Below are 27,067 nucleotides of genomic sequence, written 5' to 3'. Positions count from 1 at the left end.
TGCTGATTTTGACAATTTGATAAGAAAGTGTATGTTGTTTTTTTCTGCCTTAGTTCTTTATTACTAAATTAATATTTTCTACCTCGCAGGGTGTGAGTGTTGAAGCAGTGGACCCTGTGTTCCAGGCCAAGATGTTGGATATGTTGAAGCAGACCGGCAGGTAAAATTTGGACACATCTACAGTCAAAATATATAGAAAAATACTTGGTCAATGTTGCCAAAATCGAGCAACTAACAACTTCAGTGAAAAGGCCTTTGCACACCGGGGGCGTTTTTTTCGGTGTGATTAATTTGCACGTCAACATATTTTTTTCAAACGGTTGTTTTTGTCATGAGAACTTTCACACAGAACGCAAATATTACATGGCAAAAATGCTACGTAATTTTTCAGAATTTTTTTTCACTCCTTCTGTTTTTACCTTTCACAATAAAAGCCCTGGACATAGTAGTTTAGGCTATACAACAGTTAACCTCAGACTGCCATACGCCACTCTGGGTCAATAGGATCCCAGTAGTTAGTCCTCTGTCTGCTCTTATCTATTCAAACCTTTTACTGAACAAGTGTTGCAACTGTCGCAAATTTGCATCGCTGTCAGTATGAATAGTTTTGATTTTGCAGGCGAGTATTTTGCTTTTTTGTGTCATTTATTCGTCATGCCCCCGGTGTGTAAAGGCCTTAAATCCAGGGCTGAGTAGTTTTATGAAACCTCACTTTGATGTTGGAACAACACATTTCTAGGTAAAATTAAGATTTAGTTTTTTGGGATACCCTCTAAACATGTTTACTGTCTTCCACCCATGTTGCTCATCAGACCAGAGATGGTGGTGGGGTGGTACCACAGTCACCCTGGATTTGGCTGTTGGTTGTCTGGCGTGGACATCAACACACAGCAGAGTTTCGAGGCCCTGTCAGAGCGAGCTGTCGCAGTGGTGGTTGATCCCATTCAGAGCGTCAAAGGAAAGGTAAAGACGAATGTCTGCTGCAGAAGAATCTTGTTACTCAGAAGCTCTCATTTTTGGTGCTTTTATACAAGATTTAAAAATAACCTACTGTTCAGTAAACTGGTTTCATGTGCGGCCTTTGTCTTCTACAGGTTGTTATTGATGCCTTCAGATTAATCAACGCCAACATGATGGTGTTGGGTCATGAACCAAGACAAACCACATCCAACCTTGGTCATCTGAACAAGCCCTCAATCCAGGTAACACATTGTACACGGCACCACAACCTCTGTTCAAGGTGGATTTCTTCTAAAATGTCTCTTTCTCGGTTCGGAGATGGGTTTCCTCATCCTCTGTACAATACTTGTTTCCACCGTGAAGATGAGCAAAGTTTCATCCATCACATCAGAGATCATCTTGTTATAATAAGAGAAAACGCACACTTGGCTTAATATCAGACCACTTTAATGTGAATCAATGTTCTGATACTGAAAAAGATACAAACATGATCAAATCACAAAGTAGTGGAATATAAATTTTAATGTTTGGGTTTGTTTCTCTCTGCAGCTAGAGGTTGTGCGTGTTATTACTTCATATATTTAACGTTGTGTTTCTCATGTTTCCAGGCTCTGATTCATGGACTCAACAGACACTACTACTCCATCACCATCAATTACAGGAAAAATGAGCTGGAGCAAAAGGTTTGAGAATACACTTATTACAGAATGATTTATCATCTCCGATTTTATGAATAGAACATAAACATAACTCTTATTGTTGTTCAGATGCTGTTGAACCTGCATAAGAAGAGCTGGATGGAGGGCCTGACCCTGCAGGACTACAGTGAGCACTGCAAGCTCAATGAGACCATCGTCAAGGAAATGCTGGAGCTGGCTAAGAACTACAATAAGGTACGCCTTTTAGACCTCATCTAACAATCTTTAAATCCTCTGGAAAGCACATTTTATTTAACTCTTTAGAGGGCTGAAATGGCCTTTTAAAAACGGCACAAAAGGGAACAACTGTTCTTTACATACATTTTAATAACCTTGTTATAATGAAGCATTTAAGTATTCTTAGAAAAGTAACTCCTTAGCGTACTTTTGCATTACCAAAAATGAAAACCCCTTTGCGATTCATTGCACATGTTGGTTATATTGTCCAGTGGAGGCGTTGCCTACTGTACGCCTACCTTTTGAATGTATTATCTTTTATTTATTTATTTATTTATTGTCTGAATGACGGACACAATATCCCCCTTACAGCTCTTTATTATATCAAGATAGCTTGCAAATATTTTTTCTGTCAGGCACTGTTTCTCCATATTACGTGTCCTAGGGAATTTATAAATGATGTTACGGAAAGATGGAGATGCTACAGTTTATTTTGGTAGCATCTCCTCCACCACTTAGCCAGCTACAAGCTGCTTAGTTTCAACAGAAAGCCGTTGCTTTTTCAGAGCTGTGGCACCGGCATTGTTCTTCTCCTCCTCAATGCGCCTCGCCACCCACCAGTTTTGTGGAGCTGTGCGTAGGCAGGTGTTTCTTCATATCTGAAGTAGAGATCTGCGCAGCTGACAGACGCTTAACGTTATTCCCAAAGAGCACAATTTGCTGTGATGTTCTTATAACGGATTGCTTATTTGAAAACATAACTAAATAACGGATTACTTGAATTGCAATCTAATACCAGTGTTACCCCCAACACTGGTATTGAATTAAAAAAAAATCTCTGTTAATACAGAGATTAAAGGACAATTTTGTAACCAACTAAATCACTGATCTATGATTTAATTTCCTTGTTGACTCCGGTGCAGTGGTCCGAGGATCAGTGAGCTATTTTCTGCTGTTCAGGGTTCAGCCCTCAAGTGTTTTGATGCTCTTGGACTCCCTTCGTACTGATGCTGGTGCTTAACTGGTGTGCAAACGCATGCAATGTTTCCTTTATACAGGATTCTTGGGGTCTTGCGAAGCCTAAAAATGATATACAGTATTACTGCAGAGCAAAAACTGCAAATAGCGTTACCAATTTGCAGCATGGCATGCTCCTGGTGTGCTCCTCCGCAATATTAAGGCGCTGTTGTATTTTGTTCAGGCTGTTGAAGAGGAGGACAAAATGACCCCAGAGCAGCTGGCAATCAAGAACGTTGGAAAACAGGTAACGATGAAATTTCAATATATAGTATACAGTTTTGTCTTTTTTTTGTTAATATGACAAATTGCTACATCAAGGTCAGTGTTTGCTGATTAGAGGTAAAGAGGTCAATGAAAGAGTGCATTGATTAGAGTCAGATTGTGCACACATGTCGGTACAAGCAGAGACTTTATGAAAGCAGAGATTGGGTTACTTTGTCAATAAAGTTTCCTGTAGTTTGTTGAAACCAAAGACTTGTCAAAACAGAAATTGCATTTGTTTAAATCATCCCAAATCACATATCATTGTTGAGGTTTGTCACAATTTTCTATCCTTGCAGGATCCCAAGAGGCACTTGGAGGAGCACGTAGACGTTTTAATGACATCCAACATTGTTCAGTGCCTAGCCGCCATGCTGGATACCGTAGTTTTCCAGTGACGGGCCTGTGTGTATAACTGTTAATATTGCAACCCTTGTTTTCTTTTATATAAAATAAATGTATGTATCAAATCAAGACATTGGCATGGGTGGTATCTTATTTTACTATTTTTTTAGACGTGTGCAGCTTTAACAGGTACCAGTTTTATTATTACACAGTGTTATCTAGTGTTTTGTGTTTAATCTGGACACATCCGCAGTTCTTAAGTATTTAGTTCTGATTGAATCAAAACATAATGTAGGTCAATTAGATTGTTGTATCAGTGGAGCCTTTTGGTATATTGCTGTAATATCCATCCTAACCACAGGATGGTGCAAGAGTTTGAAGATACATGGACAAAAACTAAAACTGATCAAAATGGAATACATCAAATCACAATAACGGTTTCATTCTTCGACAGGCTTTTTCGTTTCAGCTGAAGGTGATGTCACTTAACTTGTCAACATAAACAGACTTTGGGGGATTATTTGACTGTTTTGTGGTGTAACAGTTGGCAAGCCATAATTCAGGGGCAATCAACACTGATTCCTTTGCCGAAATATAAAACAACAAACCTAATATCCTCTTTACTGTGTAAGATGATATATACTTTTATTGTCCCCATTGGGAAATTTATCCTGGACTCCGTCCAACTGCAGTTACAAACACTAAATTAAAACAGCATCAACAGCAATAATAAACGATTCCACACAAGACAGGGAAATAGTTTCACAGAAACAGACGTTTCAACACATACACAGTCCACGTACATAATGGCACATACTATCACACACACACACACACACACCATGGCAGGTATTGCACCCAGGTGGTGCACTGCACCGTCTTGCCCATATTGCACAGACAATAGCCCAATATTACACAGATGCAACATATTGCACTGTCCCTATTTAACATATTGCACTGTCGTATGATATCTTTATGTTACTAGTTGTTGAGAAGTTTAATAGACATCGGCAAGAATGAATGTTTGTAACGGTTCAATCTGCACCGTGGGATATATATATATCTCCTGCCGGAAGGTAAAAGTGTCCACTGTAAACTCTTATTGCTCCTCTTTGAGACCGCTGTTCATTGACGCACTGTATGCCTCATCATCCGCTGGCTGTGTCTCAATAACAAAATTAGGATTCCTTCCCCTTTATTTGTCACTGACGTTAGCACAAAGTTATTTATATGGAAACGGATGATGAGTTGTGGTAACCTGTTTGGAAAAACAAAAAGGCTGATCAGCAAGAGTGAAATCTTCCCGTTTTTTTCCCAGTGTAGCTATGCTTAAGTTTGCGTCTGTAATGTACAGTAGACGGACACCAAATACAGAAGTGAGTAATCGGAAGGGAGGACAAGAAAGAGGAATTTAATCCTAAATATTTCCACTGAATTGCATGAAATGCAGCTTTGAGTATTTTGAAGGAGGAAGTAGGATGGTGAAGACATTAACCTGACACATAAAATACTGTATATAATCCTTACTTCTGGGGAGAACAGGAGCACAAACGTTATAGATTAAAAATCACCTGGATGAATATGCCTTGATTGAGAAGGGCGCCCTTCATCCATATACCAACATCCAAAAGGAGCATTTGCAGATTATCAACAACAGTTTATTCAGCCGAGTGTTTTCTTGTGAGAGGCGTCATGTTCTCATAGTGGGAGCCGAGCCCAACAGCCAACATCCCTCTTAGTTTATTACAGTTTGAAGAAAAAGTCTCCATAATGGGTTCACAGGATCTCCGCCAGAGATGCAGCTCGTATTGCAGTGACAGCAGAGAACATGGAGCAGATGGTCGTTCTCCACCCTTTCCAGTATATACTAACTAGACAGAGAGTTACGACAGATGTGGCCCCCTGCCATTAAATCGACCTGAAGGGTCTTCAGGTTACATCATCTTCTAAAATCTTTGCAACCCTCACAGGAGGAAATTGGCTTTCTCTTTGAGAACACTTTGAAAAATGTCAAAATGTAGGGCTGTGAAATGAAACACCTAAGGCTAATAGAAGAATAACAAAGTGGACCCCTCCATAGTCCATAAGGTAAATCCATAACCAAAAAGTTGAGATATCATTTTAAAAAAAAGATTAAATTCCAAGATATATTATGTATAATACAGCTGACTGGTTTGTATCAACGTTACAGCATATTAAAGTGCTGCTTTTAAAATAAATCCAAACTTTTATAGGAGCAAATCTACAATAAATAGTTTTATAATAAAAAACAATTAAAAGATCTTCTGTAAAAAGCTCAGGGTGGGTTAATGATTGATAATGACTATGGGATAGGCTTCTACTGCTTTGCATACATTTTGAAATATCAATCAACACAATGCAAAAGTACTCAATTACAAATAAAAGTCCTGCATTCAAGCACAGAAGTTATCAAAAAAAAGTTTCAGAAAAATTACTTAAGTATCAAAAGTACAAATATTCATTATGTAGGTATATCTCCTAAAGTATGTTATAAGACATTATTGAATTGGAATTACTGATAATTTGAATGTTGTAGCTGGTTGGTTCATGTAAAATCTTGATATTAATTAATTAATTACTCTGTTTAACATTAAATAATTACACTAAATATCTTGTATTTGTCATGTTAACTAACATATGTAACTACAACTGTGTACGTTTTATTTTTAAATGATGTACCGGAAGTGTGAGTATACTATAATGTCTGCATTAAAGCGACTTTGACTAATATCACAGTTCCTCGTTGTCACCACTAGAGGGCAGCAAACACTCCTGATTTTAAATACACAGATCAACATCTCCTAACATCAACACAGAGGTAGACTCAGGAACTAATAATGCTTAAAAATAAACACATTATTCAGGTTAAACAACTGGTAAATAAAAATGTCCTGTTGCAAACTTGACCTGTGTATTAAAATCTCTTAACATTTGAATGTCCTCCAGTGGTCACAGGTAGGAACTGCATCATATTATTCTTCAAGCTATAGCGCCATTGCAGACTTTAGTAGGAATAATACAGTTATCAATACTGATTATATTCTTTAGAGGTAAAACATTTATATGTTTATAATTCTGAAGCTATTTTCTAATATATACCTTGTAATAAAACTATATAACAATATTGATATAATATAATAATATATGGATTTCAGTTCCGCACAGTGACCACTAGAGGATAAAAAATTAAAATACACAGCTAATCTCTTTGTTTTGAACAACCGGCCAGCATTTTGTTTTTCCTTTTACCTTAGATTTAACAGCAGTGATTTATTGTTAATCCCTGCATCTTCTTGTCAACACAATACAAGGTCATTTGAAGGTATTTGACTCAAAACTATGCATTTTTTACATAATTTTGTTACCTTTATTATTACTGTAGATAATGCCCAAATAGCTTAAAGACAAAACTTGCTGTAGTTGGGTAGTTATTTTTATTATTTAGGCTACACATATTACAGCATTCGTCTGAATATTTAATTATTCTGGCAATGTTTGCACTGTAAAATCATATTCTGTAAATCAAAAGAGCAGATTCAGAAAACTGAACATGGTTTTATCTGTGCGTAATATAGCGCATTAGTAAACAACCAGTTCGGCCCGGCATTGAACAGGTAGATGACTCACCCTCATCTATGATATTATGTAGCCAGCTGCTTTTTGCAGGACCGTGATCATTGTATCGATAAATGACTGCTCTCTCGTCTTCTCTCCTTTCCCCGTGCCATCCCATGCGTCGACTCGTCCGTATGCTCTCCACGTTGTTTTTACGCAGCGCAAAAACGCGCTGCAATGGCTGTGGAAAACCCTGATTTTTAGAAACGCAAACTTGAACATCATCTGTATATCGAAGCACCAATACAGTCAACAACACGGAGCTAATGCATGAGAACCGAGGAGAGGAAGATGGAGTGAGGCAGTGTAGGCCTATGGATGTCCCATAACCAGGTTAGGCTACTAGTTTACGCAGGACAGTGATGATGCAGCCATTTTATACAGGAGACAAGTGAGGATCCACCGATGCGCATTCACCCTGCAGAGGTTCATATGAGACAGAATAAAAATATTTTAATAATAGGGTGAATTAAGGGTGACTGGGACAGTATTACTATCAGGGTTTATTTTCTCGCCTGATGAGTGAAAATAAAATCTATTTTTCTGAGCCCTAGCTATGAAACCACATAATCAAAATCGCATCCCCTCATTGGTGTGACATCACGTAGGTGGTTGGGGCAAGCATCAAACAGGAAGTTGTTCCTGCAAAGCCATGTGCAAAGCATGAGGTGAGGAAGGAAAATGACACTTGTTTTCATCTTAAGGTCATAAAATTGTTATAACTAATATATTGCACAAACCTTTGATGGAAACGCAAAAATGATGCACTACTTAAACCAGCAACCTTCAACTATCCAAAGAGCCATTTTAGGCAAAGAAAAAAGGGCATTTGGCTGAAAGCTGCTGCTGGCTTTTCAGCAAATCCAGTGTGCTTGTTCTGGAAATGTCTTTTCGAATCTGTCCACACTATTGAATATTTTCCTCCAAGACTTTTCTTTTTTGGTTAAGGATTAGAGGATAAGGCACCAGGCCGTAGATGACGCACATTTTGGTTGACTTGAAATGTAAAAAAAAAAAAAAGAATGTAAGAATCACCGTAGACCTACAAGAATGAGAAATGAAAATGTTAAAAAAATAGCCGTTGTTCTGCAATTCTACATTTTAATTTAGCAGATGCTTTTGTCCAAAGCGACGTACATCTGTTATTCATTTCCGTACATTTTTTTAAAAATCCATGGGGAGCCACTGGTGAGGGGCTAAAGAGCCGCAGGTTGCTGACCCCTGTTAAAAAAACTGTTAATAGCATGTTTCTATTTTTGGATTTAGGTTGTTTTTAGTTTTTAGTTTTGGGTGAATAGGACAAAAATAGTGAATTATATCAAAATATGAATTAAATTGTGCAATAAATAAGCTCACACTAGCCTAAATCAATGCAGTTTACACATAAGGCTAAGCCAAGAAAACTTACACAAGACAGAAATTCAAAAACGGTCCCAATCACCCTTAATTCACTCTATATATTTTTTAGTTTCCACTGCAGTTGAACAATAGGCCTACAGAAAAACAACTGGGGGTGTTGCAGCACCCTGAGCACCCCACTTCCCACGTCGAATAAGCAAAACTCATTTTTTAAATAAGTAACCACACTTGTACCTACGCATGGAGCCAATAGAGGAAACTATCTTCTTTTTTTGTGCAGCTAATAGAAACGTTTGTGACACTAAAATGAATGTGAAAATATGTTTGTTGGACTGACTGTGTAAATTACAGTGCTGATGTTCATGCAGTGAAGGCAGATGAAAAGGCAACTTGCATATACAGCAATGGATGTTTTAGAGCTTAAAGCTCTGTATAAAGCGTTTCTGTCTGTATGAACACAGAAGTTTGTCGACTCATGTGTCACCGTCATTGTGTGTTTAAAGTGTTGAATCATCATAGAAGTATTTTCATTCTGGCCAGCTGAAATCATGGACACATTTTCAGACATGGTGTGTCCTGTTGGAAATGTCAGGAGATGTCTCACCGAGATTACAGGCTCAAATGAAACCAGTGTGCATCCTGCATAGAGACCGTACGGGACAACAACAACAACAATGTTATCTTTCTGTGGCCGTGATAAGAGACTTCCCTTCAGAAAACTTCAGTGTAGCACACAAGTGTAAACCAGCTTTTTTGTGCTGGCTCTCTTTATGAAAGCAGGATATGAGATAAGCCTCAACTATGCTTTCTTCTCCTTTCGTGAGTCTGGAAGTTTGCTGCCGCTCTATGGTTGTAAGTGCATACAGTATATCCAGCTGTTTGGGGTTTGACTGGAGACTCACTACTGATTGAGTCCGCCATCTTTCCTCCCACCTGTACAACGCTGCCAGTCTTTTGTCCGACTCATTGCATGGAGGCCCCAAGGGGAACCAGCTCACGCTCATTTTCAAAGGAGGGTTTTGCTCCCTGCTTTCGTCTTGTGGCAAACCAAACCTTCCAAGCAGATGAGTTAAAGGGGGAGGCTGTAATCGAGACCGGGGCTTTAATAAACGCTGATGCTGTTTGGTGTGGTTTAAGAGGACAGTTCACTCCCATGAGGACACGGCCAAGAACACATCCCGCCGCCCCGCCTCAGTGGACATGGAGCCAAAGGATGACAGATTTTGCTTCTTAAGTGCGTGTTCTCACAGAATAACAGTTCGAGTCATAAAATGTGAACAATCACAACATGAAAAAAGCAGATAAGTCAATATTTGTGTCTGTGAAGTGCTTAAAAGTCTTTGTTGCTGAGTCTGAGAGTTGTGAAATGAGGCGAGGAGGCACAATTTGCGATCTGTTTGAGAGCCTTACTCTCTTTGAGTTCATTTTTTAACTTGGAAACAACTGTTGACACAACAATCTCCCTTCACGGTCCATTTATTAGCTGTTCTGGAGCTTTTGATCATATCACACAGTCTTCACCAGCAGATGATGTTTTCTTTGTTGTTTTTTTATGTTGGTCAGTCGGTCCACCACTTTGGTCCAGACGGACATATCAATAATATGCCAAGTTAAAAACAAACCTTGTTTTATTTTGTTATATTAGAGTCAAATGTTTTTACAGAGGGGATTTTTGGTATCTCTTTTTATAACATCATAAATCAGAAAATACTGTCAACAGCCATAAAAAATCCAATTTCCGCTATGTTTTTAGGAATAAAACATTCTATAAATCAGGCTATGAATGATATACAGTATGATCAAACACCTCGGTAAAACCCTTCAGAATATATTATTATTAGTAGTATTATATAGGAATGAAACTGGAAAATTTGGTGTATTTAAGTGCTACTGAAGTAGAGAGTTCTGGCTCAGAGAAAAAACATATTTTGAGAAAACAGCCTTTAAAGATATGGATTGTAAAATTCCTTACATTTTGCAGGAAACTACAGGTGAATAGGGTAAAAAAAGATATCACCATCACTTCTCCAGTTGATTAAGACAATTCTTTTGTTATGCAAATGAGGCATTATCAAATGCCCAGTATTGAGGAATTTAGGAGAAATCTACAAACTCAAATAGACAACGTGTAGCAGAATAAACAACACCTAAATATGTAATCTGGATGTTTTCTTTCCATAAGTCTGAAAGAAGACACGTTATAGAAGCAAAACAGCTAAAATTCTCAAAATTGACCAGCGCACGAAAAACGTTTTTGTCTGGGGTGTCTCCCTTTAATTTGTTCAATACTTTGGTTTATGAGCAGATACCTGCAAAAGTAACGATATTCCCATCAGCCTCGGCTCTAGGCTACTTTGTGTTTTGTGCTAATTAGGAAGTGTTAGCTTGCTAACATGCCTAACTAAGATGGCAAACGTGATTAACATTCTACCTGCTTAACATCAGCATGTTAGTATTTCCATTGTGAGCATGTTATGTAGATACACCTTCTCGTGTCATTTCTGGTTGCAAAAACCGAAGATGGCAACTGCCAAAATGCAGTGCCCGAGTCTTCAAAACTTCAGTCTACAAACCAATGGGTGGCGTCATGCGAGAATCATAAAGTCTGAACTAATTTCAGAACTATATTACGCCTATACTGCAAAGTGGAATGTTCTTACTGACGCTACAGAGGTGTCCGCCATTGTCTGTTATGAATGTTGTTGTTATAGCGCATTGCATTTTGGGATATTTATGCCGGCGTAGTGTCCAGTGTTTGCATATAGTAAATAGAATTGCATACTTCAGACTAAGATTTTGGACATACTACAAACTCTCACATACTGTTTTGGCGTACTGAATAGCATATTAGTATGGAATTTCTCTAATTTTCTCTAACTAACTTGGGTGGAGGAAGTGTGCATACTGGACTGCATGTGAGAAAGTGTGAGTATTCCTGCTGGTTCATCTTTGCACATGTATGTGAATTTTTACATGTGTTTATGGTGTGCTCTGCACATCTGGAGGAGCATCCCTTTGGGGTGATAAACACTCAACCCAGATCTGCTTTCACATGGTCTCCATGGAGCACTTTCTCCATCCCAACTGTATTTCACCTTTCCTCACTGCCCATTAAATGTAACCAAGCAATGTTAATGAGGACTGTTTGAGCACTTTAGTGCAACGCAATCTGCCAGACAGCTGTGTTATATCAGCTCAGAGTTGACTCCCTTCTTGTGTACCATTTCCCATCAGTCAGAGTGCCCTTAACCTGCAAAGATCTTCACTCTCAACACATTTGTTCAGCCAAAGAATAAACACATCTGCACTCTCTGCTTTAGTTCAGCACAAGGTTGGAGGGCGGCTCATACCTGCAGTGTTTTCTGACAAATAGTAATGTATACAACATGTGAAAAATGGTGCCTGCTACTGTAAGAGGGGGCATGGCATCTGGGATGTGTGGAATGTGGACGATATTTATGTTTAGCTCTGAATCAAACTCAGAACCAGACAGAGGACATGGGTCATAGTTTGACCTATCAGTAATCGTCTGCAGAGCTAGCCAGCCACATACAACAAAACCCATTTATGAAAGCATAAATGAATGGCAGAGACAGCAAAGTAGTCATGCTGCCTCTAGCATGCCAGTTCAACCGCATTTCATTTCACATCAGGAATACTTGTGGTTTGACTATATTTTGCTCCTTAAAAGGAGCGCATGAAAGCCTGGGGATTTACTGGAGCTCTGTTATCAGGCAGAATATTTTATAGGGTAGGTAAGACAGCAAATGAGGAACAAAATGAGAAGGAAATAGGTTAAAACACACCATCAAGAAAACATAAAATAATCTGAAATGTTTGCATCGATGTGCTAAACATTCGCAGGAGCTGAAAAGTTCTCCCTTATTCCTTTTCTTCAAACCAGTGGGAGCCTCTAATCTGTATTTAGTAAAGCAGTGTACAGCAACTAATGACCATTTCCATGTCCAGCCCAGTTGCACAGCAGTTCGTGAAATAGTCACGACCTTTAATGTATTGATTTGTGTACATAGACACAAATTTCACATCCTTTTGGTGATGGTCAGCACGAAATCAATTTGTATGTAATCCACGCTGGCTGTCCTGCAACGAATCCTGGTCGAGGAATGGAACGCCATCCCACAGCAACGTTTGACCAGGTTGGTGACCAGCATGAGGAGGAGGTGCCAGGCTGTTGTGGCTGCGTATGGATCTTCCACCCGCTACTGAGGCTCCTGACGGTGTATTAAATTAATAAAGTGTAAAATTGAAAATATGTCTTGTTTGTTCCTTGTTACTGATAGAGAGTTCAATCATCCAATCCACCAAACAACTCACAACAAGAGTCAACACCAACAGGAGAATACACTGTTTAGCATTGGCAGAGAATTTTGGCAAATTTTTCTTGGGCGCTACCCACATAATCAGCTGTGCTGCTCATCCCACAAATGCATGATCCTTACAAACTGGACATCATTGTGAAGGTAAATAAACAGGCTTTCAAACCATGTAAAATACAATGCCAGTTAGCATTGTAACAACAGAGAAATAATCCATCAAACACAAGTTTCCGAACTTTTTTTCCCCAGTTTATGCAGCCTCTCTATTAACTCCTTTGACAGTTATGCTGATATTTTATACTATCATTGGACGTATTTCAATCTTTTTATTAGTCTTCTGGTACTTCATTGTCAAGCTACAACAACAGCTACAACAAAATGTTTTCTTGCACAATGAAGTTCAGAGTGGATTCTCAAAAATCCAATTTAAATGCAGGTTGACTCTTTAGTGCATTCAGGAAGACTGGTATGTAAAAGCAAATGTAGAAAAAAATTGGATTCCAGAAGCCATTAAACATTAAACAACTCAGTTATCTATTATTAGTATTTTAATGTTTTATGTTGCTATTATTTTTTAGATCCCTTGTTTTCTTCCAGTCTTTATTTGTATTCTGCATGTTTGCAGACTTGCGTACCTTGAAGGATTAATAAAGTAATTTGAAGTGATCTGAAGTGAATCGTGCTCAACAGATGTTAGTTTAATGCAGCAGTGTGGATGGGGAACTCTTGGTACTCTGGGTTGTGTCAAACTGTGTTAAATTGCTGATTCCTGGGAAAAGGAAACACTGACTAACCCTCCATTTGTTTTCAAGCATGTGCTAAGGACCTTGGGTTCTGCAGGGAAGGCCAGTGGCCAAAATTCAAAGCTGTAGCCCCACAGAGGAGTCTACCGACCTACCATTTCTTATAATTATGTGAAGTCATCTCTCCCCATGTTTGCCCTCTTTGTCTGTTATGCAATGAAGCCATATGCTTCCAATCCGCAGGAGAGAGTCTAGAGCAAATAAGCAAGAATTTACGAGAAGCTCTTATCTTTCACAACACAGATAAACATATCAGGGGAAAGCTTGACCCCCTCAGAGTGTTTGTTTAAAGGTGGCTCTTGAGATATTGAAGAGTCAGATAGCGAACAAGGCTGTCCAGAACATGCCATTTAAGCATCAGTGGTGATTCATTAATGTTTTTATCATGAAGCAAGACTTTTCTCGAAAGCGGAGAAGATTTACGAGAATACATGAGCTCACTTTATCTCCCCAGAGAGATGTTTTTGCTCCTCTGTACTTTGTGTGTGTGTGTCCTTGTGTGGTCATCCACAATTGTCTTGCCCCAAAGCCTTTGCTTCCGTGATTGTGGTGCACTAATGAGAGTAACAAGGTGCCGTGGTGTTGTGATGTTACTCGTTGCCCGGGACTACATTTCCACTCTTCTCTGTAATGTTACTCAGTGGTCTCGAAATGCTGATGTCACTGTCCGCAGAGTTTCCACCGCAGCCGAGGGCCCGCGGAGATGAAGCGAGTGGGTGTGTGTGAGTTTGTGACGTTCAGTCAGACGGGCTGCGTTTGCACAGGGAAGAGGGCCGCGTTGAACACAACCACAAAAGAGAGGTGCTGTTTTCATTGGTCTGGTCTTCAGGGACTCACCGTCTGGGTCAGTGTTGTTTAAGTCAATAATGAACTCTACTCCTGTACATGGACACACACAGCACACACACACACACACACACACACACACACAAACTCTAGACTGAAAGCAGCTCTCCATTTCACGGTATATTTACTCTCCCACCCTGAATTTATGGTTACATTAAACATTTGACCTCTCAGAATGGTAGTTATAAGATATGAATAGTGGATTGTAGGAAATGGAAAGCATTTTTCTTATTCTGTAATACATGCATGACGTTTATTATTCCAATAATTCATCTGGAATTATTCGCATTTTAACTTCGGGGAAGACTAGACTTTTTGGTAAAAAGTGGGTGGGAAGTGAAGTCAAACAGCCGTTCCGATTCATCTCCTCTTTCCTGTCATGCAGACAGATGGAAAACGGCACCAAATTAATCTAAAATGTCGGTATGGGATATTTTATTTGCCTAATATTTTTGCCAAATGATGATGATGATGACTCACTGGCTTAAAAAGTTTGATAGAGCAATTTGAAGGGGAAAACTCTCAACAAAAAGAGAGAAACATATGTTAAAGCTAAACTACTCTGCAATCATATCAATTAGACACATTCCCACTGCAGTGGATGGAACACCAAACATGTCCTTAAAGAGACTCATGTGTGATGTCAGAGTTTGTTCTTTGAGAAACAGAGTCATCAGAGTTATTTACAAGCTCCTGCTTTTTCCAAGATACCATTAATGCACTTCAAATTCATTCAAATGATACAATCGGTCAGATATTCCCTCGGTGCCAACTTCAAATCTGGAGTATGAGACATGTATGCATATGGAGACAAACTTGTATTATACACGATTTCAGAAAGGGTTGCTCAGTTACCCTTCTTCTGGGTGTTGCAAAGGTCAATATGCTTGATTTAAATGAACAATCACCTGGATCGTGCTTCGGAAGAAGTTGAGTGTTTGTTCTTCAAGCAATCAACATATCTGTAATACACAACTGATCTGGATTAAATGGCCCCAAAGAGTATCTGGTGATAAAATCATTTCTTGCTTTATAACGAAGAGAGTGCCACTACTGGCACACTTCCATAGCAGTTTACAGTTTTTCTCAATCCCTTTGGCTCATTTCTTTGAAACAGTGTTAACTTTCTCTAAACTGTAAGTGCATCTGTCACAACTGTTTGATGGGACATCACAACTCTATTGCATGTCTGCAAAAGGTAGTAACTCACCCAAAACATTTCATTCATGCTTCTAAACCTAGTTATTGTGTCAGTAAATTGGTATGATATTTTTCACTTGAAATCTATAAGTGAAGAAAATTAGTTTTACTTCCTATCTTCATACATTTTGCAATTTGACCCCACCTCAGAAACCTCCAGACTTCCTCTTTGGCTCTAAGACACTCACCACTGACCGAAGCATCACCACAACAAACACAAACTTTCACAATGCCTCTCCACGTCATTGTCACATTTGCAACAGCAGCAGTTTTATTTAGATTGTACTGTATATGATTCATATACTTCTGTGTCTGGAGGTCTTTAAATCCATTTCTGCAATGTTTAGTTCAACTGTAGTTCAAACTGAGATACAGTATCCACATAAATATCAGGAGAGATGTTTGTTTTCCATACAGGTAGGGGTTAATCACTGATATGTCACTTCCTTTACCTGTATTTGCACTTCACACCTCCAGTGAGGCAGATGAACAGCAGGTCACATAAGCCTCTACAATGTGGGAAAATGTCCCCATTTTCACCTTTTTAAATTAGTAATTGGCTTGTGGTTTCTGATGTAATCTCCTTCAGGGGAGGATGAGCTGCGTGATTATAGGAGAATAGAAAGGGAGAGAGACATCAAACGCATAAACACACATATGCACGCATATACATGCTGTGATGATGTCATACTTGTTTCATCTACATCATCTATTTAATGGTCTTCAAAGCCGCAGGATGTGACAGATTACTCAGCATGGACAGTTTGAATTTTGTCTGATGAATAACTACAAAGTCAGCCATGGTGGATGTGAGGCAGGGGACAATGTTTTTAGGAAGCTCTGATTGAGTTTTGGTCCTTGTGATTTTTGCAGCTCCATTGTCCTCTCGCTTGTTACTTTTTCTCGGAAGCACAACACAAATCAGACATTTCTGTTACTGGCACAACTGAGTAATGAAGCAGTAAGTCATACACCAAACTATTCTGGCTTTGTTACAAGATCATTTTGTTTCCAAGAGTGCGAGGTTTTTAATAGGCTTGTAACTCCATTTGCAGTGGTGAACTATAATGATGTGCCCACTTTAATAGGGGAAGCTTTGGGAAACTCTTTTCAGTTCATTCTTAATGTATTCTCCATGCAGAATAGTATTCTGCTGGGAAATAATGTCATAAGGTCCGTCAGTGTGCCCATCCACAGACTGTGAGTCATTTTCTCACAGCTAGGTTATATTTCTTTTTTGTGCCATAACACGTGAGTCACAACCAACCTGCAGTATTGTTAGTTACACAGCCAAAGGATCCCTGGAGTTTATTAAGGTAGCTTTATTTGGCTGTCAGTCTGAGATGACAAAGATGCTCTCCTGTGAGCTGTTAATATTCTGATATTCAAGTAGCAAACACACTGTAGGCGAAAAGCGTTGTGGTTATAGTGTTTGGCTTTCTGTGGCACAGTCTGTAAAACATTTCCCTCAGAAAACAGCACTGTGGCAAATGGTGTGAGGAGGGCTGCTGTCAGTCTCACATGGAGCCAAATGGAGAGAGGCGTTCAGACTGAGACCAAAAAAGGTAGTGGAGAGGAAAGAGGAGTGTGGGGGATGGTGCATTGGGAAAAAAAGAAAGGATGATATGATAAAAGGTGGTATGATATCCTCACCCACGTGAAATTATTCTTTGATGATGCTGTTGTGATGTAACTGCCTCCACTTTCCCTTTGCCTGAACACTATTCGGATCATTATATCTTGGCTTGAAATATCATTCCAGTGGTTTTGTTTGTTTTAGCTAATTAACTTTTTTAGATTACCTTTCTAGCGTCCAGGTAACCATTGAGCTCAGTTTATTTCAGCAAAGAGAAATATAAAAATAAATATGTCTCTAAAGACTCTCAGTCAGGTGTGAAGGTAATGTGACATCAATGTGTGAACAGCCCATAAAGGTTTTAATGTGTGGGAACTGACTTGTCAGTAGAGAACAGTAAATCCAGTTTTCTTTCACTTATGCAACATTTCCACTGCAAATAGGCTAAGGCACGTCTCGACTCACTCTTTTTTGTTTTTTCATCAGCAAAAGTTGTGTATCTGGTACCTGGTGCTTTTTTTGGTACCTCCTCGGTCGAGGTTCCAAGCGAGCGGAGCCGATACTAGTTGGAGTTCAAACACTGCAGACCACTGATTGGTCAGAGAGAACACGGGACATCCTGCATAAACCCGCCATTTTTAAATAGCCAAGCTACCATTAACAGCGACCACAATTTTTTTATTCACTCGGCCCAGATTTAAAAAAATTGCAGCACGCAAAACTACGCAGTACAATTGACGAAATGCAGACATTCCTCTGTTTGGTTGTAATGAAAGGAGTCATCGAGTGTCGCATTAAAGATGATGTCACGGCAGTTTCACGCAGCTATGGCGATCAGCTGAAAATCCCACCTACACTGACGGATGTATTATCCCCCTATAAATAAATAGAGAGAAGGACCTGGTACCAGAAGTGAGTCGAGGCATTAGTATCTCCAGATATAATATGAAAATCAACTTGCAGAGACTTGTAACATGCCTGAGATAGAGAATTCATCACAGTAAACATTGACTCAGCATTATTCATATCACAGTTACACAGTCACATTGCATGGTAATGCAGTAGCAAGGATAATGATCTTGTTGATGCATTCAATTTAACTAAAACATTTTAAATTTCAGTTTGTTTTGAATTATTTGGCTTAATGGAAGCAAGTAATTGTTAAATAAAAGAGGCCCAAGGATTGAGCCTTGGGGAACTCCATGCAAATCATGTCATATTCAAACAAATAAGGTACAGGAGTTCCTGGAGTTAACTGATTGATTGAACCACTTCAGGGTTGTGTCTGAGAGTTTAACATAGTTGTCCATTCTGTTTTGTAGTGCTGTATTGACAAGTGTATATAAAACTTAAGATTAACTAAGTCTAAGGCCCAAATTTCGACGATTAGTTTTAACTTCACTGAAAAGAACTGAAACTAATGGCTACTTGGAAGGCCGGGCAAACTATAAACAAGGTGTTTTTAGGGCAGTAGTATAAAGTAAGGGGAATTTCTAGTAAATTGGTACAAAACACATTATTACCCAGCCTTGTATACCTACGAATTATGTTCATATTGGATGATTTGGAGGGGATGGAGGTCAGGGTGGTGAATGGGTGTGTAGCATGGGAGACTGGAGTTTGTGTTCTGTCACAGACTTACAATTAACAGTCGCCTTTTAATGAACTTTACCACAATCTTTCCCTATCCTTAACCAAGTGGTTTAGTTGCCTAACCATAACCGCACTTAAACCATAGTTTATTTGCCAAAACCATAATATTTCCATTACCTTAACAGAGAAAGAATTTAAACAATGTTGGCAATGAATGTAGCAGAAAGGTCAAACTGAACATAATCCAGGGTTTTTGTAGAATCGTGTCATATCAGTTCTTGTCCGTCTTTGCAGGAGAGATCAAACTTTATAGTCACAACATCATCACCGCCCTACCAATGCTGAAGAAATGCTATTATATCCATCCTGTTAGCCACCGGTAGAATCAATGTCTGGGTGTGAACTGTGACCCAAGCTTCACTCAGCAACTCCAGCAGACTGCTCATCATTCACAGCTGCTCTGCCCTTCCTCCACCACCCCCCTCTGAATCAAGCCTCTCCAACCCTGCTGTGCTCATGTTGGCACGGCTGATACGGAGGTCAGTGTATAACTCACGTACTCAAGTACTTCTTCAATTCTTGTTTCATTCACAAGATCCTGAGGTAACCACATGCAATACACAAATGTTGGTGTACTTTGCAGACTGTGTTTGCTGAGGTGTCTGTGTATTTCTGTGGATGTGTATATTTATGGAGTGTCTGACTATGTGTGTGTGTGTGTTGAGGGGACTGTGGTGGTCTGTACATGAGTGCTTTCGTTAAACCTCCACACAGGCTCCTGTCAGCTAAGCAGACCATTTCCAGTTCAGGAACAAGCCACACTGTGGTTTCCTACACTCGCGTCTCAAATGACAGAGGTTGTTTTCTTTCTGTTGATCATTAATTCCCACCAAACCTTGCCATATAATGTTAATAGAAGCAGTGCCATGTGTTTCCCAAAACAGGCTGACCTCACCTGTGAGGAGGCAGGTGGGCCTCCTCCTCCATACAGCCCCAGGTGAGCTGGCATGTCCATGTCGTCTAGACGGGAATGAGTGAGTAATGGTGATGCCAAGGTACACAGTTAATGATATTTCCTCTCACTGGTCTGGAAAGTTTTTCTGCATCATCTGGGCTCAGTTGCAGAAATTATTTAGGGATAATAATCACATATTTGTGTGTGTTTGTGGCACACAAAATTGGTGAGTTTCGACAAAAAATTGCTGTTTGGTAGGGAAATAGTTTTGCCTTCAAGCCTTAAAAGTACTTTGGCGAGAGAGGGAATGTGGCGACAATGAGAAAAACACACGGCAGAGAGAGGGCGAGACTCTGTATTACATTTTTTCACTTGCTAGGGTCTCATAAACCCTCATTTTGCTTCCCTATGGAGTCGCCACAGTTAAAGTCTGCTTTACGTCGGTGAAGTCGTCAGGAAGTTGTAGGAGGCAGGCAGGAGAGCTGGAATATACCCTGCTCTGACCTGCTCTATGCTGTGTGCATGTCAGCCGACCATAATCTAGAGAAAACAGCCTATTGTCTAATAAAGCACGTGGTGAAACAGAACATAATGGAAACTGCCTACTCATTAAGGCTAAATGTTTTAAAGACGGGGGAAAATACCACAAGTAAAACAGCTAGGTCATGGATCCAAATTGGTTCAGCATTTTGGCCACAAACAGTCTTTACTGCAGAAGGGGATTAATGTATTTACGTACCAACAACAACATCTTTGTGTTTTCCTGTATATGTTTTGCCTGACTGTTAGCTGGCTTATTTGGATCTGCATTGGTCTGTTTTACATCTCCTGAAGGCCAGCAAAAGTTCTGCCCACTCAAAGCACCTCCTTGTCTTCTTTCTCCAGGAGCTTTTGAGGACGACCTGCTGCTCAGTGAGAGATGACGAAGCAAGTTGTTGCGAGGGTGGCAGTGCACGAACGCACGTCGCAGACAAACACCAACAGTGTGAGTAACGAGACTGACCGAGGTCAGTCAGAGTGACTCTCTACCTTGCTGCCTTTACTGTAAATCCTTTGGAAATGTGCCCTGTCTGTGTGAATATCCTCACCTTTCCACTTCCGGCCTAATTATGAATTCATTAATGTGATGAATTGAGGGCTCTGTTTCATAAGACAATCAGTCTTAGTTGGTGTAACAACAGGAAGAAGGCACAGACGTTTTCACATGGGTCCCAAATTCTGTGCACGTCTGCGAAGCTCATTTTGCCACCCTGACAAAGGGGCTATTTTTTCATAGCGGCGGGTAAACAAGATGCAGACTTGTGTCCTCTATTTTTCCCATTGGCCTTATTAAAACCATGGGACAGTCTGGAAAAAAAACCCACAGAAAAAGTTCCTCCTTTTGACATTGAGTGAATTCACCATAGCCAAACGGTGGACTGTTTGTTAGGGCACAGGTTAAAGGAGCACAATAAACAGTGTACACTTCGACCTAGACCACTTTTCCTTTCTCTCTCTCTCTCCTTCTTCCTCTCTCACACAAACACACAACAAACTGCAGAAATGGAAGCACATGTGTTATCCTGTTAAGGTCATGTTTATTACACCTGGTGTCATGGTGTGAAAACACAGGTTTCGACATGCCTGATTGATGCAGAAATGTCCAAAAAGACTGCCATCCTGGAAATAGCATGACTACTGCCAGGTTTGACTGAGGAGGTATAAACTGTGACTAAACTGTGCACACATAGCTGTCTGCAAAGGTGGAGGACGTAGGTCTGCGATTATGAAGCTTTTCAGAGCACTGTTCTTGTATCAGGATAGACCCAGGGTTAGAGCAGAGGAAGAGGTGGGAGACTTTGTCATATTCCACAAGTGAACAAAGTGTCTTTTAAAGTTAAGATTGCACGTCCTAAGTACAAGTTGTGTCTGAAAGTTAGTAGTCGTAAGTCGTAGTGACGAACCCACAGATAAATCACCCCATGTTGCAATCTCTACAGATCAGTTTAGCATCTCTGTTGTTACACTGCTAGCGTCATTGTTTTGATTTTACTGTCCACAATTCAACCTTCCTGGTTCACTCTGGCCACAACTGGCAGCTGTTTTCAACACAAAAGCTCTAAAAATCAAATACCTAAATGAGAGACAGACAAAGTTGAGCATCTAGCAGCTAAAGACATTTCCCTTAGGTGGAGACCAAAACAGAAATAAACTGTTAAAAATTAAATTGCAACTGTTTGCTAACAAGGTGATAATATTAGTGTTCTGTTCATAGCTTGTTTCCGCTGCCCCTGAGTGGCCAAAAAAACAGATAAGCCACAAAGTTAAGGCTTGACCTGAGACTTGAAAGCAAAGACATTCATTTCATCATTCAAGTTTTCTGGACTAAAACCTCGGTGACAGGCAGGTCTTGCACACCTTGAATTATTGGGCCTGTGCATTGAAAGGATTTTGTCTCAAATGTGTTAAAAACACTATTAACACAGCTTTGGAAGTAAAAGTGTACAAATGATGTGTAATTTTCGCATTCGGTCACCTGAACTTGAAGTTGTGACTCGACTTGAGACTTGCTTTGATTAGAATTGAAACTTCACTTGGACTATCCCCAAAAGACCCCCAAACAGCTCTGTAAATCACTGAAAATTAAAAAGAGGACCAAAGAATTGAGATAATAAAATATCTTGTCTGATCCCTCTGCTCCTCCTCGGGACTCCTGACACTGAAGTTACCTCATCTCAAGGGTGTGTTAGCGTCTCATGTGACTCAACATATAATTCAGTTGATGAAAAACAGCCATCCATCAGTACCCCTCACTTGTCAAGTCAAACCCACGCTGTCACTCTTCAAGCAGCCCCACCCAATCTGGTTTCCAAGGTAACTCTGTATTGTAGCACCGTGTTGTGGAATCTCGGGAAGTGCTTCGTCAGAGTGTTCGTCTGCTCTCTGCGACCTCTAGCATTTGTCGTCAGCAGACTAGCAGATGCTCTTCACATCCTGTGCATAAAATTCAGACTGATTCAGACTTGAGCGATGACTGGGAGCAGTGAGAATGCTGACAACCTCAAATTAGGTTGCTCAATCGTTTTCTAGCTGTATGAACTTCTGCATAACTGCATGTCTTCAGGCCTTTGAATGTGCAGTGCAGTCTACGGTTAATATTTTATCTGAAAAGTTACAAATTGACAAATAGTACCACTTTTACTACTTCAAGCAGCGAGCTGGAGGCAAACAGTTGGAGAACATTGGTGTGACATCAGGCAAAAAGTCATGGACACATTGCTGCTCATCTCGCCCTCCACCCTTCAATACATCAGGCCGGTACATACGGGTAATTTGCAAAAAGTCAAGGCCACACCCCCTTTTGGGGGAAAGAAAACCGAAGATCCCATAGACTTCAATTTAATTTCACATATGTTTGGATTATAATTTTGTCAAATTCATATGCATTCATCTCTTGTTATACAAATGTTTGTTTTATACACATGTCTTATAATTATTTTGCAACCTTGCCTGAACCTGAGCGTTCGCGATACCTTAATAGATTGAGGTTGATCGCCACCATGTCCCTTCAGTCTTCCCCCGTCCAACATAGTGGCCGGATATTGCTTATCCAGACATCTCTACATATTTGATTGAATCACGTTAGGCTAAGTGTTGTCTGTAAATAACCAACGTGTTAATAGACAACTGTTTGATCTATAGGCTGAGATTTAGTTGGAGACGACAGTCTGACGCTGCTATATTGTTAATGTATGACTGTATTACTGCAGCAGCCTCCCACTCAAGCTAACGTTAGGTCGCCATCACTGTCACCAGCGTCATTTAGCCATTTACCACACTGACAGTGAATATTAACGTGTCGTATGTGCCTCAAATCTCAGTGTGAAAGCCTCGGTTAACCCGCTACACAACAGCTTTTCGTCATTTTCCATTTTCTCTCCTGTGAAAGCAAGTTTCTTTCCCCCAAAAGGGAGCGCCACCTCGGTGATGACGCAATGCTGGTCTGGTCTTCCTTGCAGCCCTAAAGCCCCTCTATCATATCTTTTTTACGACATGGCAGGGGAACAAATCGGAGATCAGCATTTTTTGATTTGTTGTTGTTGCAACAAACTACACAGCAACTCTTCAGCATAGTGTTATTACTATTACCGGTTTGTGTAAAGTAGAAATTTGGAGACATGTTTCAACTTCTTCTGTTAACGCTGTTACCGTCTATGAGGGACACAGGATTGTTTTCCCCCAAAAAGGGGGCGTGGTCATGAGAGACAACGCTGGATGACCTATTGCCGGTCTGATGTATAGCTACGTAAACAAGCCATTCTAAACCCTCTAAATTTTCTTTCCTTCCACCTCTCTATCACTTCACACATCCCCCCAATCCACCCCCCAATTAGTCCATCCAGCTGTGGCCATCTGGTTCTCACTCTCTAAGCTACCCGTCCACAGTTTGGTGAAGCCGGGGTGGAGAACCACACATGAAAAACAAGCGTTCCCTAGGCTCATGTGTTAAAGCTTCTTGGCACACATTACACAAACTTTTTTAGATTTGAAAATCCTCGGAGACTCCACACAAAACAGCTGTTCTGTTAACTCTAGTTTTTTTTAATGGTCCATCGTGAGTCCGACAATGTTATAGGAATGCAATACTAAATCGAGGAAGAACTCTTTTAATAAGCTTTAGAGGTGTTTTTTGTTACCTTTAGACAGAGCCAGGCTAGCTATTTTCCCATTTCCAGTTTTTTATTCTAAGCTAAGCCAACCAGCTGCTTCATATTTAATGCACAGACATAAGTTTGATCAATCTTCTCGTTTAACTCTCGCCAAGAAAATGCGTATTCCTCGACAAACATTGTCTTTTAAAAATGTTTTATACCACAGCTCATCATTTAATGCATACCATTTTTTCCCATCAATTACTGTGCAGTGTTAAAATCAACTTGCTAAAACACTTTGTTCAGGTGATATGCTTTTATTTTTTGTCAAAGATATATTATTGTTGCTTGGTAATACAAACTTTTACAAATCAGCCTAGCTTACATTACCATGCAAATGCAATGCAACTCTCACAGCATTAAGTAAAGATGTTGTTTTAACTGAGATGGACTGTCTAACTCAAGTTATTTCCATTGTTGTTGTGAAATTAGTGGAAGATGATAACAGACAGAAAAGTAGCAAAGCCAAATCTAAAACATTACATCATGCTCTGCAGTAATGCCAGTTGATCAGGTTTTCACTCCCAAATACAAATCACTCACATGTAAAATCACTGGGAAAACATCCAGAGCGGAGCTAAATCTCTGTTGAGATATGGATGTTATGTATGGAAAGCAGAGACAGATAGAGAAGAAGAGAAGAGGTAAATCACTTTGATACAAGCCAGGCAGCTTTCCAGAGGCTTCGACAGAGACAGCTCATAAATCTCATAGTGAGACCAAACAGCCCAGGAAGTTAAATCATACTCCGAATACACCATTCTAGTAGGAACGTAATGTCTCTTTTGTTCGCAAATATTTATACGTTCTTTTACACCAGTTCCTCCCCAATACTGCATAAGTGCACACAATTCAGGGAAATGTGTTGCATAACATCAGTGAACATAGATAATTTTACTTTTTAAAGTAAGACTCTGCAGCTTGAAACCATCCTGCGTTTTGATCCTCCACAGTTTGGCGCTGTTTCACAAGTGGAAAGTATGTGGAGGATTTTTCCACACAGGAGAGATTGGTGACTCAGTTGTACTTTAAAAACAAGTATCGTGTTTTTGCTGTTTTCTTCCTATGTTTCCCAAAAACCATCTGTTTTATTTTTCAGCCCTGCGACAGGAATTATTACGTTGCAGTCTCACACACAGTAGCTGCTCTCCAGACCAACACTATGAGTAAGTTTAGTGGAACCAGCAGCTCCTGCACCATGACATGACCAAGGCAGCATGCTGTGGTCAGTTTTATTGTTTTTCCCGCCTTTTGCACATTATTTTTGAGAACATTTCGTTTCTTGGCAGAGGAATTAACTTCCCGCAAATTAACCTCACAGACCTTTGGTGGGCACATAACTATGACCAACCAACCATCAAACATGTTTTGTATAGACAGTTAAACCACAGTTTTTTTTTTATTTTACAGGAAAAAATACAATGCGTTGAAGGTCAATTGCAGGTTAAAGGAAATGCTGCACTACACATCTGGATTTATCCATTAAATGTAAAGGTGCCTCCATAAAAATAACATGTTGAATGGGAATCTTTTACTCATTTTACGTGTTATAAAGCTTCAATTCAATTGTGAAGCACCTGGACACTTAACCACAGATTTCTCCACTTTGTCTCTCTTTCAACTTGTTGACATTGAGAAACAAGAAAAAACAACTTGTCTCTCAAGACAGAGATGACATTTGACTTCAGGAAGGCCCTCATTAATGGCTCCTGCATGGAGCAAGTCAGGAGCACCAAGTTTCTTGTTGTGCACATCGCTAATGACCTCAGCTGATCATGCAACTGCACCTCCCTAACCAAGAAGGTACAACAGTGTCTCCACTGCCTCCGCCGTCTGCAGAGAGCCAGCCTCCCCAGGACAGCTGCATCACTGTCTGACATGCAAGCCGCAACAAGTTAGACCGCAAGTCCCTACAGAGGATAGTGAAGTCATTTCTTGTCCATCATTGGGACCTCTCTCCCCTCCAGCGATGACATTTACGCTAAAGACTGCACAAACAAGGCCTCCAGAATCATAAAAGCCCCCCCCCCCCACCCGTCCCATGAACTCTTCACCCTGCTGCCGCCTGGAAAAAGGTACCCCCCCCTCCACACACAAACACTTCACACAGTCCTGTGTACATGTTTGCACCATGTTTTGTACCTGTTTTATTTACACCGTATGTGTAGTATGTTTGCTTCACTCCCACTGAATGTTGAATCATTCATTGTTTTTGTTTTGCACGAGGGACCAAGAGGAGAAACACAATTTTGTTCCTCTGTGTAGCTTACTGTATCGCACTATATACAGATGGACGTCAATAAAGTCTCTCTTATCTTAAATGTTGGGATCATCTGAATTCAAGTAGTTAATTAGGTGCCAGAACACATTTGATGATCAAGGAATAATTATTATGTAATATTCTTAAATATACAATTGATTCTATCTTTAAAAGCAGAAATATTATCCCTGATACTTAAGCTACTCATTATGTTACAACATTTATATTCTTTTTTTCAGAATGATGAATACCCGGCTTTAAAATAGGACATTGCACCGTCCAACGTGAAAACAGAAGATCATGTTTTGCTTGGAAAAGTCTAAAATGAGAAATGTGGACCTAAGAGTAAG

The 27,067-nt window shown here is 39.9% G+C and overlaps 1 protein-coding gene and 1 long non-coding RNA gene across 4 annotated transcripts in view; both read left to right on the top strand.

The window, feature by feature from the left end:
- The window catches only part of psmd14 (proteasome 26S subunit, non-ATPase 14), a 187,859-nt gene extending 184,269 nt beyond the window's left edge, over positions 1–3,590 (top strand). For both annotated transcript variants that reach the window (XM_074614486.1, XM_074614479.1), the window contains exons 6-12: positions 90–160; positions 813–963; positions 1,095–1,202; positions 1,569–1,643; positions 1,728–1,853; positions 3,037–3,099; positions 3,416–3,590. In XM_074614486.1, coding sequence (XP_074470587.1) covers positions 90–160; positions 813–963; positions 1,095–1,202; positions 1,569–1,643; positions 1,728–1,853; positions 3,037–3,099; positions 3,416–3,514 — 693 coding nt within the window. In that variant the 3' untranslated portion in view covers positions 3,515–3,590. The remainder of the gene's footprint in view (positions 1–89; positions 161–812; positions 964–1,094; positions 1,203–1,568; positions 1,644–1,727; positions 1,854–3,036; positions 3,100–3,415) is intronic.
- Positions 3,591–19,230: 15,640 nt separating this feature from the next.
- On the top strand, positions 19,231–25,693 carry LOC141754867 (uncharacterized). Of its 2 annotated transcripts, none has more exons than XR_012590738.1 (5): positions 19,231–19,350; positions 19,586–19,668; positions 19,756–19,808; positions 20,652–20,751; positions 25,557–25,693. It is a non-coding gene; the product is annotated as an uncharacterized LOC141754867 (long non-coding RNA). The 2 variants fall into 2 exon arrangements; XR_012590739.1 differs by having other exon boundaries at positions 19,309–19,414.
- Positions 25,694–27,067: the final 1,374 nt, after the last annotated feature.

This window comes from Sebastes fasciatus, chromosome 2 (genome assembly GCF_043250625.1).
Source record: "Sebastes fasciatus isolate fSebFas1 chromosome 2, fSebFas1.pri, whole genome shotgun sequence".
Classification (NCBI taxonomy): domain Eukaryota; kingdom Metazoa; phylum Chordata; class Actinopteri; order Perciformes; family Sebastidae; genus Sebastes; species Sebastes fasciatus.
The sequence above is the reverse complement of the archived record's forward strand: the minus strand, read 5'-3'. Positions and strand labels throughout refer to the sequence as shown.